Here is a 16,863-nt window from a genome sequence, read left to right as displayed (position 1 = left end):
GGCGCGGAAGCAGGGCGCCCCCTTGCGGAGCTGCCGGGCCGCCTGGGCGCGGCGGCCGGGGCCATGCTCAAACCCAAGGACCTGTGCCCCCGGGCGGGGACTCGCACCTTTCTGGAGGCCATGCAGGCGGGCAAAGTGCACCTGGCGCGCTTCGTGCTGGACGCGTTGGACCGCAGCATCATCGACTGCCGGGCGGAGCAGGGGCGCACGCCGCTCATGGTGGCCGTGGGGTTGCCGGACCCCGCGCTGCGCTCGCGCTTCGTGAGGCTGCTGCTGGAGCAGGGCGCGGCCGTGAACCTACGGGACGAGCGCGGCCGCACGGCGCTCAGCCTGGCCTGCGAGCGCGGCCACCTGGACGCCGTGCAGCTGCTGGTGCAGTTCAGCGGCGACCCCGAGGCGGCCGACTCGGCGGGCAACAGCCCGGTGATGTGGGCTGCGGCGTGCGGCCATGGCGCGGTGCTCGAGTTCCTGGTGCGCTCCTTCCGCCGCCTCGGCCTGCGCCTCGACCGCACCAACCGGGCGGGCCTCACCGCGCTGCAGCTGGCGGCCGCCCGAGGCCACGGGACCTGCGTGCAGGCCCTCACCGGGCCCTGGGGCCGGGCAGCCGCGGCCGCCGCGGCCCGGGGCTCCAACTCCGACAGCCCCCCGGACCGCCCGGCCCCCGCGCCCAGCCCCGAGCGCCGACGACCCAGCCCCCGCCGCCTGCCGCGGCCTCTCCTGGCTCGCTTCGCGCGAACGGCCGGCGGCCACGGCCACGGCGGCGAGGCCGGCGCTGGGGGCAAGAGCTCCGGCCGGCACCGAGCGCAGGGCGGCGAGCGACCCGAGCTAGGCCGCAGCATGAGCCTGGCACTGGGCGCCGTCACCGAGGAGGAGGCGGCTCGACTGCGGGCGGGCGCCCTGATGGTCCGGCCACACTCCCCCCAGGCTGCGGGGACCGGGCGGTGGCGCTCGCAGGAGGTGCTGGAGGGAGCGCCCCCGGCCTTAGCGCCAGCCCCGATCGGCCTTAGCCCTCACCCGGAGGGGGGCCCGGGCTCCGGCCGCTTGGGTTTGCGCCGACGCTCCACGGCTCCAGACATCCCCAGCCTCGTCGGGGAGGCCACCGGGTCGGAGAGCGGCCCGGAGCTGGAGGCCAACGCGCTGCCACACTCGGCGCCGGGGCCTCAGCCCTGTGACGCCGGCGCGGAGGCCGTGGTGCTGCGCGCTCAGCGGTAAACGGCGTCGAGGCTGAGCCCTGCGGCGCCGCGCGGCCGTCTCGGCTCGTCTGGGATTTGTCTCTCGCCAGGTCCTCACATTCCTGGTAGATTCCCTGCTTTTCATCCCAGAAGCTGCTCCCACTGCCAGGGCGCGATGCCCTCACTTCGAAAGACACCCCTATCATTTCTTTTCGTGTGTGTGGTTGCTGGTGGTCGCTGCCCAAGTGTCTCATCTTCCCCATGGCGCGCCCTTTCCTGTCCTGGAAGGTTAGGAGACCGGTCCCGGGGACCACAGCTTTCTCGCCAGGAAGATGGACGTGCTCTCCTGGGCTCCCTTCTGGGGTTTCCCCACACCCCGGCAGCCAGGCGGGCAGAAGAGTGGCGGTGGCGCACAAAGGCCTACCCTCCCCGCTCGGCCTTGGCTTGGTAAAGGATGGGGGGCCAGGTCCCTCTGGAGAGCAACTCCTGCCCCAAGAAGATGGGAGCCGGCCCCCGCCCCTCCCCTTGCGGGGAAATGCCCGTTATCTCTTGAACCAGTTTCTGGGTAATTCCAGTTCCCTCTGCCTCTGCTGGAGAGGGGAGAACTAGGGTTCCACCTCACTGACAATGGGGGGGTCACTGCCCCTCCTCCCAGAGCAGGTGCCAGCCCCCGGCCAGCCTGTTGTTCAGCAGGGCTGCGCTTGCGCTGCGTGGCCGAGGTCTCACCCTGCTGGCCCGGCCCGGGCTCCTCTCCTCGGACGGAGGCTGGAAATGAAAAGCCCTGAGCGCCCGGCCGCCCCCGCCCCGCCTCGCAGCCCCCGGCGCGCACGTGGGTGCTCCCGCAGGGTGGAACGGGTTGCGAGGGCTTTGCTTAATTGTATTTCTTCCAGGGCTCAAAGAACTCTTGTTTTGAGTCTTTGTATGGGAAGCAGAAAGCAGCGGGTCTGATCCGAGGCTTAAGAACCTGACAATGTCTCCTTAAATAGCAGCTCCGCGAGGGGGATAATTGACTCAAGTGTTTGCCACGGCAGCGGCGGCGCGCGGGGGTCGGAAGCCCACACGAGCCGCAGGTCCCGGTTTAAATTACATCGAACTCCAGCGGGAGCTGGAAGGGGCCTGTGAAAGGCTCCCGCTTCTCGCTGCGCCCTTCATGGAGGGCAGGGCACGTGGTGGGCCCAGCCCAAGGACCCCTCCTCTGCCCCGACGCGTGGGGCTCAGCCAGGCCCAGTGTCCTTGCTGGGCAGGTGAGTGCGTCAAGGGCAGGCGCAGCGAGGAGGTTAAAGGCCCTTCCCCGGCCTGCGTCTTGGTCCCCTCCCACCCGGCGCCCACTCGCCCCAGCCCCCAGTGAAGGGGGGCAGAGGGAGCCGGAGGGAGCCTGGAGAAACAAGCGCCCCAGGGGGCCCCCCAGAAGCGCGGGCATATCTCCATTTCCAGCCTACGGGGTAGCAAGCGCGGGGGCTGTTTTTGTGAACCCCCAAGGTTGAGCAGCCCCTCCCCCACCAGTGGTGGGGTCTTTCAAGGCATTGACCATTGTCTTGGCAGAACCAGAACGGAAGGTTTCTCCCAAGTGACTGCAAGGGAACGGCCCAGAGCCAGGGCCACCTGTGCTGAGAGCCCGGGTCTGGGGGGGAGGGGGAGGTGATCAGGAGTGGGCCTTGGGGAGGTGTCCGACGCCTCCCCCAAGCTTCCACCACCCCTCCAGGGCCAGCGAGGCGGCGAAGGCCCCACACTGGGCGTGATCTCTGGTGCCCCCTTGTGGCAGCACCCCGCTTCTCGGCCGCGCCCTGGCTGGGAGCTCAGCCTTGAGGTTTTAGTTGAGATCACCGCCGTGTCCTTCTCCCTCTGTGTTCATTTTATCCACTTCCTCTTGTAGTATATTAAATCCGGATACTTGAAGTCATTTCACAGCAGCGGAGTGAGGGACAATGAACAAAAACTCGCATTTGGTGTAGCAGGAGCTCAGACCCTTTACTAAAGACCCCCATCTTTCCCAGTGGAAGCCCTGTGTCCCTGGAGCTCCGGCTCTCTTCTGGAAAACCTGGAACCTCCAGCCCTTCCCTTATGATTTCTGAACGCAGGCCCCTGCTGATTATGCTCTGTTTTCTTCTGATGAGATTTGCTTTGGTTTCAGGGGTGTGTTGCCTCCTCCCCACTCGGTTGTCCCCAAACATCTGCCTCTCCTCCGCCCCAGTGTCTGGGTGATGGGTGAACAATACTGAAGGCCCTTGAAGAGCCAGAGAGGGAGAGGATCTGAGGTGGGATGGGGAATTACTGGACACCCTGAGCACCAACTCCTTTTTTCTGACCCTTGCTTGCTCATTTATTCCCTTTCAACTGTGTTTAATTTTCAAGAAGTTTTTAATGGTGTAAGAATACAAGCATTTTGGTTTCTTCAAAACAACGCGAGGTCTGGCTTGCATATTGTGTTGAAGGTGCTGTCATCTTTTCAAGTGTGGCTGACATGTGGCTTGCTGGTTGAATGTCACCTTGGGCCCCTCTATTCGAGTAAACCACCACAACGGCTCCTTTCGGTGGAGTCACCAAGAGCTTGGTGTTTGAAAGTGATGTTTCTAAAAAACCACAACAGATCTTTCCTGTCAGAACTGAATTGTGCGTTTCACTGACTTGCTGTCCTCGCAGATCTCTTACCAGGCCGCCTCTGTGCAGAGCTCAGACGAGTGACATTTCGCTCTCCTCAACTTCCTCTCATTGTCACTCCGGGACGTCGAGCCTGGGCTTCTCTCTAGTTGTCTCCGCTTTAGAAGAGACTTTTCTAAACATTTTGCTTTTCCAACTCCTGTTGCTTTCGTCACCATGAAGAGTCACCCAGGCCCCTGGAGCTCGGCACTGGTTTGTGTGTGAGGCTCAGTGACCTGTGCCCACGCTTTTGGAGTGACACTCTGTTGGAAGGACTCTTAGAACTCAAAAGAGTAGTTAATAAATCCAGTATTACTCAGTTGCGAGAACTGGCCTCTCTTTGCCTTGCCTACTGCTCCTGACTCTGAGCTCCCTCTGGAGAGGTGGAAGGGTGTGCCTGCTTCCTCTGAAGGGTCTGCCTTCTGTCAACCTCCATCCTTGCCTGTCCCCATGCGGCCGCTTCCTGAAGGTAAGACCTGGGTGCTGCTTCCTACTGAGCTGGCGGGACTGGGGCGCTGGGCCCGAGGCAGCAGCTGTCTGGGTGGGAATGCTGTGGGAAGCTGTCCGCGTGGCTCCTTGCTCCTGCTAGAAAGGTCTTCGTGAATGCCAAGTGAGGGGGGAGGGCGCGATCTCAGGAAGGAAGTACTGAAATCAGTGTCAGCGCTAGAAGCTGAAAGGTAATTTCATCACTTCCCCCGCCCAGGACTAGAACTCAGGCTCCTTGGTTTCCAGCCACTGCACTGCTCTTTCGCGATTCCTCGTGGTCTCCCTCAGTTCTGAGCACCAAAACAGAGGCTGCTTTCTCATTGGGAGCAGCCCTGGGCCTCTTCTTATGAACAGCTTGAGCACAGCAGCCTCTGACTTTTCACCGAGTGAGAAGCAAACGGGGGAAGGGAGAAGCTGATTGCAGAAAGTGGCCACCAGCCCCAGTGGCCAGATGGGTTCCAAGTGGTCAGAGAAGAGTCCCCGCAGCATCAACAAACATGGCCCAGCCCTGACTTTCCCGTCTGGACTCTTCTCCCTTGGGAAGGAACCCTGTTTCTTATTTCTCCAAGGACATTTTACTTCCTGTTTCCCTCCTTCTCTGCCCTCATTTCAGTCCCATAGGCCAGCAGGAAGCTGGGTTTTCTGGGGTCTAGGGTGACCACTGGGGCGCTCCCTCTAAGGTATACACAGCTTGAGGATGGGCTGGTTTCATTCCCAGAGACAACAGGAAGCCCTGAGGTTTTGAACACTCAATTTAATTTAAAACAGGCACAAATGCAAACAATTCACAAAAGTTTCTAGGGAAGATGCTTTTGTTTTTAAAACTCTGACCCTTAAAAAAAAAGTCCTTGCAATTTTTTTTTTTGGCCCCAGAGCATTCCACTTGGGAGCAGAGGAATCTAAAAATATTATCTAGATGGGGTCCAGGCGCCAGGAGTTCTTCCCTGGAATTCCCTGTCTCACCACAGCCCTGAAGGTGGGGGTGTGGGTGGGGGAACAGGACAAGGAGACAGGTGTCTGAGGAGGCAGCTGGGGCTGATGATTTGCACAAATGGGGTATCCATTTTCTTAACATGATGGACCCCTTGGAGCTGGATTTTGAAAAGAATAGGTCCCTGAAGACTTGGTTTTTCAGATGAAGCTCACAGGTAAAACAAAGTCTGTTCCCTTAGTATTCTGGTCTCTGGCTCCCAGATGCCACAGTACAGGAGAAACTCAGAAACCTGCTAAGGCCCCAGGATGTGTGTGAGTCATGCAGACTTCTTCACTGGTCAGGTAGAAACTCGGGACTTAACGAGGTGGGAAGCCAGGCCAAGAGAGCAGGTCCCTTAAGAGCATAACTTTATGGGAGAGAGGATGGGAAGCCTTACTGAAACTGGCTGGGGAGACCGTCCTACACACACACACACACACACACACACACACACACGCATTCTCTCAATGCTGTAAAGTGAGACCTCCTTTACCGCAACCTCATTCTCTCTCTTTCACCCAGAAAATGCCCTTCCCCTTCCTACAGCCTCAGTGTGCAGACTGTTCACAGTTCAGAGCAGGCTGTGTAGGGAGAGCGTTGTTGGTACAGGATGGTCAGGAAGCAGGTGCAGGTGGGACTGTGCCTTCTTCAGGAAATCAGACACAGGAAGGAAGACGAATTCAGGCAATAAAAACCTTCCCTGTGGCCCTCTTGAGACCCAGAGTTTGGAGTTGGCGCTGAGGACAGCAGGTATCCTGGTGAAGACAGGCCATCCGCCCTCTTGGCTGGCCTGGGACACTAATGTTCCACTAGCTTTAAAAAAGCGCAGCAGCCTTTTTTGCTGTACTGGCCTCAGTGGCCTGGAGCGCTGGTCTCTGCGTTTCTTAGAAATATCCCTGTGCAAATAACAAAGGGTCATCCTGCAGAAAGGGTCTCCATCATCCCAAAGGCAACTGGGGACTCACTTGGGAGGGAGAGAGACGGAGGGGGCAGGTCCGGCCTGGCCCAGTGAGCTGAGGGGCAGGAGGGCAGGGATGGGGCTTCACATTCAATCTTTGGAGAGAATACTGAGAGATTGAGGCAGGCTGGCTGCCCAGTGTCCCCTGCCTGTGGACGCAGGTGGCAGGTGCACCCTGGGGTGGCTCAGCAGGTGGAGGTCTGCTTGCGGTAGAGCTGGATCAGGGGCACCAGGCACTCCGGCAGCCCTGTCTGCAGCAAGAAGGGGTGGTCCAGGAGCTCCTGGGCGGTGGCTCTCTCCTGGGGGTCCCGCACTAGCATCCGATCCAGGAAGTCTCGCAGCACTGGGGAAACCTGTGAAGACAGGGCAGTGGGGGGGAAGCCATGGTTTGCAGTCACTTTGGGATGCCCATAAAGATGACCATGCCATCTTTTGAAAGTCTTGAGTTCTTTTACTTCTTGTTCCTCCCAGGCACTGTGCTTTTTAGATTATCAAGTAAGTAAAGACAGCATCGCTCTAGGAAAAGTGGCCAGTTCATCTCTAGAGGGTACTGCTGAGCAAATGGAACTAGGATGCCTGCAGCCATGGGGAGCTGAGTGGCAAATGCAGCCCATTCCCCACCCTGCTTCCCAGGGCTCAGGTTCAGCTGTGTTGCTCTGTGGAAGGGGCATGCAATTGGAATCCAGTCCTGGGTCTAGCCCTAACCTTGGGCAAGTTGGAATTTTTTTCTAGATTTCTGTTTACTCTTCTGCAAAAGGGGCTCATGATAAAATATGTGTGCCCCAGCTGCGCGTAGGGATTTAGAGAAGATTTAAGAAAAGAGTCCAGGGACAAAGAAGTGCTTTGAAGAATAGAGAACAAGCAGGTGGGACCTAAAAAGGAGATGTCTTTATTGCTTTAAGCCTTAGAGTCAAAGTCAAGGCCAGATCTTGATTCATTTTAAGCCAAATCCCTTGGGAAGAGGCTGTCTTGCGCTGCTACAGTAGGCTATCTCCCCTGAGGCATTAGCCAGTTGGACATCTCCCTGGTCCATTAGTCTTGGCGTAAGTAGTGTAAGGCTCCAAAGGTCAGTCGTGTCACAAGGTGTCTCCTGTCTGTCCCCCCATCTAACTGTGCTGGAGCCAACTATTGTCAATTTAGGGACTGGGCGCAACGCTCTAGGACCTGTCTCGTCTGGCCAGCAGATGGCAGTGCCACTTCACAGCCCTGTGCTGAGCTGGTGGCCAGCAGGGGGTGTCCACTGCTAAGGCCTGCGGATTTGGGTTGGATTTGTTAGCAAAGGGTTAAATACAAACACACACACACACACACCCTCACTTGTTTTAAGGGGAAAACAGACTCAGATGTGATTAGATGTACAATGATGGCGGACAAGGCGATTTGTGTGACAGACTAGGAACACTGCAGCATGGATGGGCTCCCCTGACAGAGGGGACAGGGGTTCCTGCTCTATTAGATTCCTCCCCAGGACTTCAGGGATTCCTGAGGAAGAATCCTGACAATTGCCTGCTAGCGGTGACTCTGCTGTGCAGCTGCGAGTGGAACCCTGTTGGGGTGACCACAGGAATTTACATTTAGATATGACTCCACACCCAGACGCAGGTGTTATGTGGAGAAAGAAGAGCCTTTATCAGGAGCCCAGACCCTCTGGCTTCTGTGGAAGGGAAAGGCTAGGTCTGGGAGCCCAGGCTCTGTTCCTCTAGGTCTCGGGAAGAACCGCACCTGTAGGTCACGCCTTGTGTACCCACTGACCTTGTGAGAGTTTTTCAGTTTGGGTGGGGCGCTGTCCCGGAGCCTCTTCATGGCTTGCACTGGGGAGTCGCTGAAGTAGGGTGGCTCCCCGTCCACCATCTCAATCACCATGATGCCCAAAGACCAGATATCCACCTGCAGGAGGAGAAGGGCCCTGACCCCACTGACAGAGTGGGGCCCCCTGGTCCCAGCATGCTGCAGGGGGAGGGAGCAGCTGGGCCCAAGTCTCCTTGGTGAGTCAGCCTCCTTCCCGGCCACTCTCCCTGTGGTCAGCTACTTCCTGCCGGAGTGACCATTGACGTAGGGACACAGCTGGCCGCAGAGACTCTCCCAGAAAGGCCACACACAGGGGCAAGCCTGGCCATAGCCAACCTTTCCTTGAGCTGGTGGGGAGCATTTTGAGGAGCTGTTTGGGGCAGCAAAATCATGAGCAAGAGCAGACTAAGCCAAGGTGGGGGGCAGTGGGCAGTGGCGGAGGGAACTAAGTACTGGGGCTGTTTTAATGGAGGGTCCTGGATGGGACCCGAAGTGGGGAAGCTGTTCCCAGGCGTTTGGGGGGTGGAGGAAACTGTTACCTCAGTGGCATACAGAGACCTGGAGATCACTTCGGGAGCCATCCAGTAGGGTGTTCCCACCAGGGACTTCCTTTTAGGGACATCTTTGCTGATCTGAGCACAAAATCCAAAGTCCGAGAGTTTCACCTGGGTTGCGGTTGACAGGGAGAAAGAGGAGTGAGTGATGAAGTAGGAGCAGCCGGGCCGGGAGCAGGGACATAGGGCCCTGGGTGTGCAGGGTGGGGAGAGGGTCCTACCCGGCCATCGAGGGTCAGCAGGATGGAGTCACTCTTGATGTCCCGGTGGATGACACCCTGGGCATGCAGGTAAGCCAGGGCCTGCAGCACAGCCTCACACACGGTGGCGATCTGCTCCTCGTTCAGCCTGAACAGGGAAGGCAGGGCCCGCAGCAGAAGAGAATGTTAACTCTGGCAGGACTGCAAGGCACATGGGCTGGGCAGCTGCCCCTAGACTGGACGCCTGCTCCTGGGCAATGTGTGGGGGAGCCCAGTCAGCCGGAGCCCTGGTGGGAACGGGGCTGCAGAATCCCTTCCTCCCCACCCCAAGACCCCTGTGTTTCTAGCTCAGAGAGATGGAGTGAGGGGTTCGGGATGACCTGATAGGCCCCCAAGTCTGCTGAACCTGTGGCTGCCTGATACCCCACCCAGGGCAAGGGTGGGGCAGCCAGCGCTCGGGGCCCCGCACCCCTGTTGCCCACCTGACTTGGGAGACGATGTCCGTGAGGGCCCCGCCCTGCAGGAACTCCATAAGCACCCACAGCTCCTCACCCACCAGGTAGCTCTTGTACATCTCCACCACGTTGAGGTGCTGGTAGTCCCGCATGATCACCACCTGGGGGACAGGCATGGAGGTCTGAGTGCCAGGCATGCTCTCCATTGCCTGCGCGCACATGTCCAGTCTGGCTCTGCGCTCACTGCCCACCCCAAACACCCTGCCGCACCCCACGCCCTCTCCTCCCACCTCATTAAACAGCAGCTCCCGGCGCTGCTGCTTCCTGAGGTCCATCATCTTGACCGCCACCTGGCGACCCGAGTGCTTCTCCCGGGCCAGGCAGACGATGCCTGTGGAGCCCTCGCCAATCTTCACGTAGCTGTCCAGCAGCAGCCGGGGGTCGCCCTGGTCCACCACCATCCTGAGTGCAGCCTTGAACTGCTCGTGTGTCACGACACCTGTGTCCTCGCCGGCCAGGGCACCCCTGGCTGCTGCGGGGTCCTGGGGCAGGTATAGGTTGCTGGTGCTGATCTGGGCGTGCCGGGTGCGGGGGGAGCCCGCTGGGGAAGACCGGCCTGGCGGGGGGCAGGCGGCTGGGGCTGCACGGAGGGGCTTCTGGGGGCTGCTGGTATCCGAGGCGGTCAGAGGGCTGAAGGTCCCCATGGGCTGGTCCGGGGGCAAGGATTGGGCCTTGGCCACCAGGCTTGGGGGGGAGTCTCTCTGCGGTGGCCGGAAGGAGGAGTTGGGCTGCAGGGGATAGAAAGCACAGAAAGGGCTGTGGGAGCCGTTGGAGCAACCTTCCCAGAGGCAGGGGGTGACTGCCATCACCTCTGGACATGGCAGGGTGGGACCAGGGCAGGCAAGTGTTAGAACAAACCGGGGAGGTGCTGTGAGCAAAGAGTTTCAAACGAAGCTGAAGGCAAACCACAGTCCTGCTGGGGTAACCAGCCCCAGTGACCCCAGGAGAGCAGAGCAAAGAACAGCTGAGGCTGGGAAGACAAAGAAAGCCCCTAGGGTGTCCTGTGCTGCGTACTTGTTCCCGGGTCATTGACAGTCAGACCTCAGGGATGCCCCTGGTCTTTGGTACAGCCCAGGGAATCTGGCTCAGAGGAGCTCTTCAATCCTGCAGTTTCCCCACCCAAGGGGCCCCACAGGGGTGCCGGAGGCTTTGGCAATGTGGGGTGGGGGTGAGAGACTTGGGTCCCAGAACATAGCAGGGAAGCCACACCAGGGGTCTGGTAGGCCTGCTCGTGCCCGACAGCATGGCGTCTACCTGTTCGCGCTGTGAGACTGTCTCCCACAGAGGATCACGTAACCCTGTTACCCTGGGGCGGAGGGGCCGCTTCTCAGCTGTCCCCCGAGCTGGGGACTTGGTGCCAGCATATCTGGAATCAGGAGGGTGGGTCCAAGCAAACCCACGTCCTGGGGCTAGGAGTGAGGCGCTTTGCTGAGGGCTCCCTAGAGCAGTCCCTCCTTCCCAAGGGTCCTTTTGTGAGCCTCTAGCCTGTTTCCAGCAGGAGGGAGCAACATTTTACTTAATGAACCACGAACAAAGAACCAGATGAAGCTTGTGAAGCCATGCCAATAAAGAGAAAGGAGGACAAAAGATGGAATTAATTGTAAGGACTCTGGGGCTTCCCCGGTGGCGCAGCGGTTGAGCGCTGGGTTGCGAAGTTGCCTGCGGCCTCTGCCCTGCCGGTTCGATCCCCGGCTGCTCCCCGGCCACCGGAGGAGGGTCCCACATGGCGCGCAGACCTCTCCTGCCGCCCGCTGCTCCCCTCAGCAGTGTACTTCGTTCCTTCTGCCTGTTCTGCTCCCCGCTCTGGCTCTGGTGAATTCTCTCACCCTCCCGTGCTTCTGACTGTGCCCAGTGCATGTATAAACAAACAAACAAACAAATAAATAAATAAAACATGCCTCTATTTAAAAAAATAATAATTGCAACGACTCTGGATTAATTCTGGAGTTCCTTGTGTGACTGACATGTCTTCTTGCCCAAGAAGACAAGAAGCCCGGTGGCACTTTCCTTTCTTAGGCTGTGGTGACAGGTTCTCCAGCTGTGGGCTTTGGGGGTAGGGCCATATGTGGCCCAAGGCAGGGCCGTGTCATAACTTTTGTTTTTTTTTTTTAAAGATTTATTTATTTATTTATACACTGGGTACAGTCAGAAGCGCGGAAGGGTGAGAGGATTCACCAGACACAGAGTGGGGAACAGAACAGGCAGACTGACGAAATACACTGCTGAGGGGAGCAGCGGGCAAGTCAGGAGAGGTCTGTCGCGCCAGATGGGACCCTCGCCGGTGACCAGGGATCGAACCGGCGCTGCAGAGGCTGTGGGCAGCTTCGCAACCCAGCGCTCAACCGCTGCGCCACCGGGGAGGCCCTTATTTTTGTTAAATAAAAAAATCCATTTATTGAGGCCATTTTGACACAGGCCTTAAATGTGTTATTTCTCATTGCTTTGCGGGTTGTTTTATTATCCCATGGGTACTATTCACATCTGAGGACAAGGAAGCAGGCTTGGAGAGGTTAAGTAACTTGCCCAGAGTCACTAAACAGTAAGGGGCAAGGCCAAACTTCAGCCTGACCCCTCACCCCCGTCGTATCATTGGCGTCACCTATCCTTGACATGTAATGCAGCGCATGGTACATAGTGGGTGCTTAACCAGTGTTTACTCAAGCTGAGATCTTCTGACTTAGCCCTTCTGCCCCTAACTACTTGGCAATCCAAGCTCCCAATTATCTTACTTCTTTGGCCTTCTTGTCCCCATTTCGCCTCTCCTTTTGCTCTTTAGTCAAAGTGAGCGCCGAGGGCTAAGCAGCCCAGGCTGATACAAGAGTCCTAGACCCACCTGTAGCCCTGTCTGGCACATGGTGGCCATCAGTAGCCCAGTCTCCCGGGGCACCAGTGCACAGACAGCTGCTATGGGAGCTGCTATGAGTGTCCAGAGCCACCTCTTGGGACGTGCTGAGATAGAGAAGACTGGTTGCTGGCTTGGACTAGGGTTTTCCAGGGCCGTGGGGGAAGTGGAGGGAGCCAGATGCTGTCCATCTCTGTTGTAGCTTGCCTAAAGCAGTGGTTTCCAGGCCTCCGTGGTGGCCTAGGGGTTAAGTCTCAGCACTGTTACTGCTACTGCCTGAGTTCAATCCCCAGCCAGGGAGCTACCCACATGGTGTGGCAGACCTCTCCTGTCTCGCCCGCTGCTCCCCTCAGCAGTGTATTTTGGTCCTCTGCCTATTCAGCTCCCCGCTCTGTCTCTGGTGAATCCTCTCACCCCCGATACTGCTGGCCTGTACCCCAGCTCTTCTTTGCATAAATAAATCTTTAAAGAAAAAAAAAGCTGTGGTTCCCAATGGGCAGTGACTGTCCTCTAAGGATATTTGATCCTGTCCGGAAGGATGCAGGGTGGTCCTACCTGAGGGGTGCCTCTAGCACCTAGGGTGTAGGAACCTGAGATGCTACTGAATATCTTACCATGAGCAGGACAGCCCCCCCTCCAAGGAGTACCTGATGCAAATGTCAGCAGTGTGTGGCTGGGAAGCCCAGGCCAGGGCAGCTCAGATGAGTCTCAGCCCGGCCTTGAGAAGCCTGGCTTGGCAGTATTCATCTAGAAAGGAGAGACCTAGGCGTGGGGAAGGAAACAACCCTGCATTTGGAACTGGTATCTCTGAGCTCAAGACAACCACCCCTTGCCTCAAGGGCGCGGGGACAGCCCTGCACACCCATGGGAGCTGCTTGGTAAGGGCTTGTTCCCCTGCTGTGGGGTGCTGGCAGGCACCCAAAACTAGCATGTTAGTGCTCAGCCCAGTGCTGACAGATCCCTACAGACTCCCAAGAGCCGAGAGAGCCATGGAGTTCCGGATCTCACTCCCTGGCAGTGTGCACTGCCCTACTCCCACCTGGGTTTTCTGGGGACTGGCTCTCCAGGGGCAAAGCCTTCCAGAGACCCCTCACCTCCCGGATGCTCCAGTTCCTCACATGGAGCACATCACCCCTGCTCATCACGCCACCCCGCTACTTCACGGTGACATCTCAGCCCTCTCCTTTGTCCCAGCGGGGGTGGGAGGTGGTAGTGCACAAAGCCCAGAATCTCCCCCTGGGTGTCTCAGGCTGCAGTGACTTAAGGAGGTTCCGGGTTCAGGCCACACCCCGACTGCCCCCACCCCTTGGGCTGGTCTACACTGGAGCCATCGCTGACTCGGAGGACCAGACGGGTTCTGAAGGGCGTTCAGGGAGGAGCGGCCCCATCCTCCTGCACTGTCAGCACTTGTTTCTTTTTCTGACTTCCAGCTCGTGCTGCAGCCTGAGCTCAGTCCTGCCTGTCCCTCAGGAAGCAGCGCTGTCCCCGAGGAAGATGCCAGGTGCCAGACGCATTCGGAAGCCAGGGGTGGGCACAGCCCTGATTCACTTGAGACACCTGGGCTCGCTTCACCCGCAGTCAGCGTCTCACCCGCCAGAAGGGAAGGACACCGTCACCACGGCCAGGCGTCAGCGGGCAGGGGAGACGCAGCAACTCCCCCCCTCCCCCCCGAGGCTTGCCATGAAATGTCACCATCAGGGTTTTTTGTAAGAAAAAGATGTGCATTTAAGGCTGTCACACAGGCCTAAAGTCTGCTCTGGAGCCAGGCAAACCCAACCCTGCGCCCCTCAGAAGGCACAAACCCGAGTCGGTTGTTACATATAAGTTAAAGCAGCAACCACTGAAACCACGGAAGGGAAGAGGGCGTCCTCTCTAGAGAAGGGGTAACAGGCACATTTCTGTGCCTTGGGGGGGAGGGGGGAGGCTGAGACCAGCTCTGAGCAGTGCAGGCAGAGCCCCTCCTCTGCGGCGCAGGAGCCCCCTCTCTGCAGCTCGGGTGGGGGCTGCTCAGCCCTGGGGGCTTGTGGTCCAAGATGTGCTCTTTCAGGAGTGCTTTTTCACGGCCTCCCACTGTGGTCTGCCTAGACATACCCCAGAGGGCAAGAAGTATAAACTGGGGTGCGCTGTAAATTCCTCTCAAGGCCCCCCCCGAAAATGGCCTGATTTGCAACCTCTGACCCTGGTGTTGAACCTTTGGAGAGTCAGGGCTCAGCTGAGGTTGAACTGCTTTTTTGAGCATTTTGTTTCCTCTGCTCGGCCCAACCTGACCCTTGAGTGGGGAGGCCAGGCAGGGTCTGTGTCCCTGCCATGCGCTCCCCAGTAGACCCTGCCCAGCCAGGCGACCCTGCCCTCCTGAGAGAGTGGCCCCCACAGGTGGCCCCGCCTGACCTACCTTGTTCTGTGGCGGAGGGCCGGGCTTGCTGCTGCTGCTTGGAGGGGCCGTGGCAGGAGTAGACAGGAACATGCTTCGGAACAGCCTGCGCTTCAGGCTGCTCTCCTGGGACTTGGGGCTGGGGCTGCCTTCTCCACCCGGCCTTCCGGAGGTGGGCCCCACCAGGCAGGACTGTGGCCGGGCCTCCTCAGAGCCGTGCCTGGCAGCCTTGGTCCCACGTCTACCGGCGGCTACAGGGGGTGAGGTGCCGGATGGGGAGCTCTGCAGGCAGGCACCCAGTTGCAGGCAGCGCTGTGTGGCACCCTGAAACTCTGCAGGCCCCAGGGATTGTGCCTTCGCGGCCAGTCCATTGGGCAGGACCCGTGGGCTCTGTGGCTCAGGCCATGGCATCTGCCTGTGGCCCACTGGTGTGCCCCCGTTGCAGCTGAGGTAGAGGCTGTGGGGGTCAGTGCACTCAGACTGGGGGCTCTGCAGGTACATGTCCGGGTCAGCAGCCCAATGCTCATCCCCCAGCAGCCCCAAGGACTGCGCCCGCCGCCTGCTGGTGGGGCTGCGGCCACGCAGGGTGTTGGAGCTGATGACCGACAACTTCTGGATGTCGTTGAGCAGCCCTGAGATGTAGCCGTCTGTGGCCATGGAGCTGCCCCGCACCACTGTCTGCAGGGGAGGGGGGAAAGGTGGGTGAGCAGCGGGGAGAGGCGGTCTTAGACCCAGTCAGAGAACCTCCTGGGGGGAGCCTAGCAGGGAACACCTAGGGACCTCACTTCTATCCAGCCCGTAATTTTTTCAGTCATTTACCAGGACCCATAGCTGGTCAGCCCAGTGTTGGCGCAGGGCCTCAGGGAGAAAACAATTTTCGTGGTACTTTGGTACCCCCATCCAGCACATCAGATGGTGTGGGCAGCTGAGCTTGGGAAGCTGTGGGAAGTCAAGGGAGGAGCCCTGGATCCAACCTGGGGCCTGTGACCTTTGAGAGACCCCGGAGCCCTCCTAGGAGGCAGGGACCAGTCCGGGACTGTCCTCCACACTTTGGTGGCCTTGACCCCACCCCTGCAGGCTCTTTGATCCTTCATTCTTGGTCTGCACAACTGAATCCCCCTGGTCTGTGAGAACCCCAGCCCCCCAGGGCTATAGGCCCAAACATTACATGGGCCATACTGAAACTAAAAAATGATTTGTTGTTCTCACGAATTCAAATTTCATTGTGTGTGCTACATCTTTGTTTGCTAAATCTGGCAATCCTACCACCCAGCAGAGAGGGGTTCCCCTGGGTCCTCCTCCTGGAGCTCCTCCCTGGGGCTCCTCCCTGGGGCTCCTCCCTGGGGCTCCTCCTTGGGGCTCCTCCCTGGGTCACCCAGGAGAGAACAGAGGCTGATTAGCTAGGCATGAAAACAGCGGGCTCACTGAAAGCTGGTAATGAGGTGGTTCCTCCAAGTGCCTTCGTGGTTTTGCCAGGCTCCGTTTTCTGTGGAGAGGGAGCGGCTGAACCTTCTTACCTTCATGGGCTGGAGCTGCACTCGGGTGATGCGTGAGGGGTCCACCACCGGCTTGGGTCGCCGCAGCGTGTCCAGGATGTTCTGCCATTGTGGGGGGAGGCCCACAAACTTCCCTTCTTTGGGGTCAAAGGAGGTGTGGACTCGATGCTGGAAGTTCTGTGGGGCCGAGATCTCAGGACGTTTCTTCTTTTTCTTTCGGAACATGGTGCCTGAATGGGAAGGGGCATGCTGAGCTCCAGCGGGCCTTCTCTGGAGGTGGGCCCCAGCAGCGCAGGGCTGCAGCTGGTGCTAGGGCCTCAGGCCCCAGACAGCCCCCCAGTCCTCTGTCCAGGCCCAGGGCTTCCCTCACTTCTCACTCCTACTTCCTCAGGGAGACTGTTAGCTCCCAGCAGAGCAGTCCCCGAAACAAAAGCGCCATAAATAAGCCAACACAGACTATAAACAAGGAAAAGAGGTGTCTGTCTTCTTGTCTGCGCCAAGTCCCCTGCTGAGCAGTCAGACTCTGGGGGTGTGTTTTTATCAGATCCAAAGCCCATTACAAATATCATTCCACTGTCAAAGAATTTTAAAAAGGGGGAAAGAGGGAGGAAAGCAAACTCATTTTTTGGAGCATGGCCTTGATTTTTAAACCAGATAGCACAGTACGAGAAAGGAAAAAAGAACTACTCTTGAATCCAACAGTATGTTCATATTTGTTTGTTTCTTTTTTGCTTTTCATCACATTCCATTTGGATTTATCCTGGGATGGTTCAGCTATCGAAACCCTGTTGATGTGATATGCCACTTTCATAAAAAGCCTGCCCACTCGTTGATGGGCGTGCTACCCAGTCTGGGACTATCTATCCCAGGA

General features: G+C 58.4%; 2 protein-coding genes across 3 annotated transcripts; one reads left to right on the top strand and one right to left on the bottom strand.

Annotated features, from left to right (window-relative positions):
* Positions 1 to 63: 63 nt before the first annotated feature.
* On the top strand, positions 64 to 1,212 carry ANKRD63 (ankyrin repeat domain 63; the record flags this gene model as incomplete). The annotated part of the gene is made up of 1 exon (XM_084239883.1): positions 64 to 1,212. One exon carries the CDS (start codon positions 64 to 66, stop codon positions 1,210 to 1,212), a length of 1,149 nt encoding a protein of 382 aa, XP_084096009.1.
* A 5,199-nt stretch (positions 1,213 to 6,411) lies between these two features.
* LOC311175980 (serine/threonine-protein kinase PAK 6) lies at positions 6,412 to 16,217 on the bottom strand (the record flags this gene model as incomplete). Of its 2 annotated transcripts, XM_084241250.1 has the most annotated exons (8): positions 6,412 to 6,579; positions 7,979 to 8,113; positions 8,554 to 8,679; positions 8,790 to 8,916; positions 9,251 to 9,384; positions 9,514 to 10,011; positions 14,518 to 15,174; positions 16,014 to 16,217. In XM_084241250.1, the coding sequence occupies 8 exons, from the start codon at positions 16,215 to 16,217 to the stop codon at positions 6,412 to 6,414; spliced, it is 2,049 nt and encodes a 682-aa protein (XP_084097376.1). The 2 variants fall into 2 exon arrangements, with proteins under 2 accessions (XP_084097376.1, XP_084097377.1); XM_084241251.1 differs by lacking the exon at positions 7,979 to 8,113.
* Positions 16,218 to 16,863: the final 646 nt, after the last annotated feature.

Source organism: Talpa europaea (genome assembly GCF_964194135.1).
Source record: "Talpa europaea genome assembly, chromosome: 8".
NCBI lineage: Eukaryota > Metazoa > Chordata > Mammalia > Eulipotyphla > Talpidae > Talpa > Talpa europaea.
This window is presented reverse-complemented; position numbering and strand designations above follow the sequence as displayed.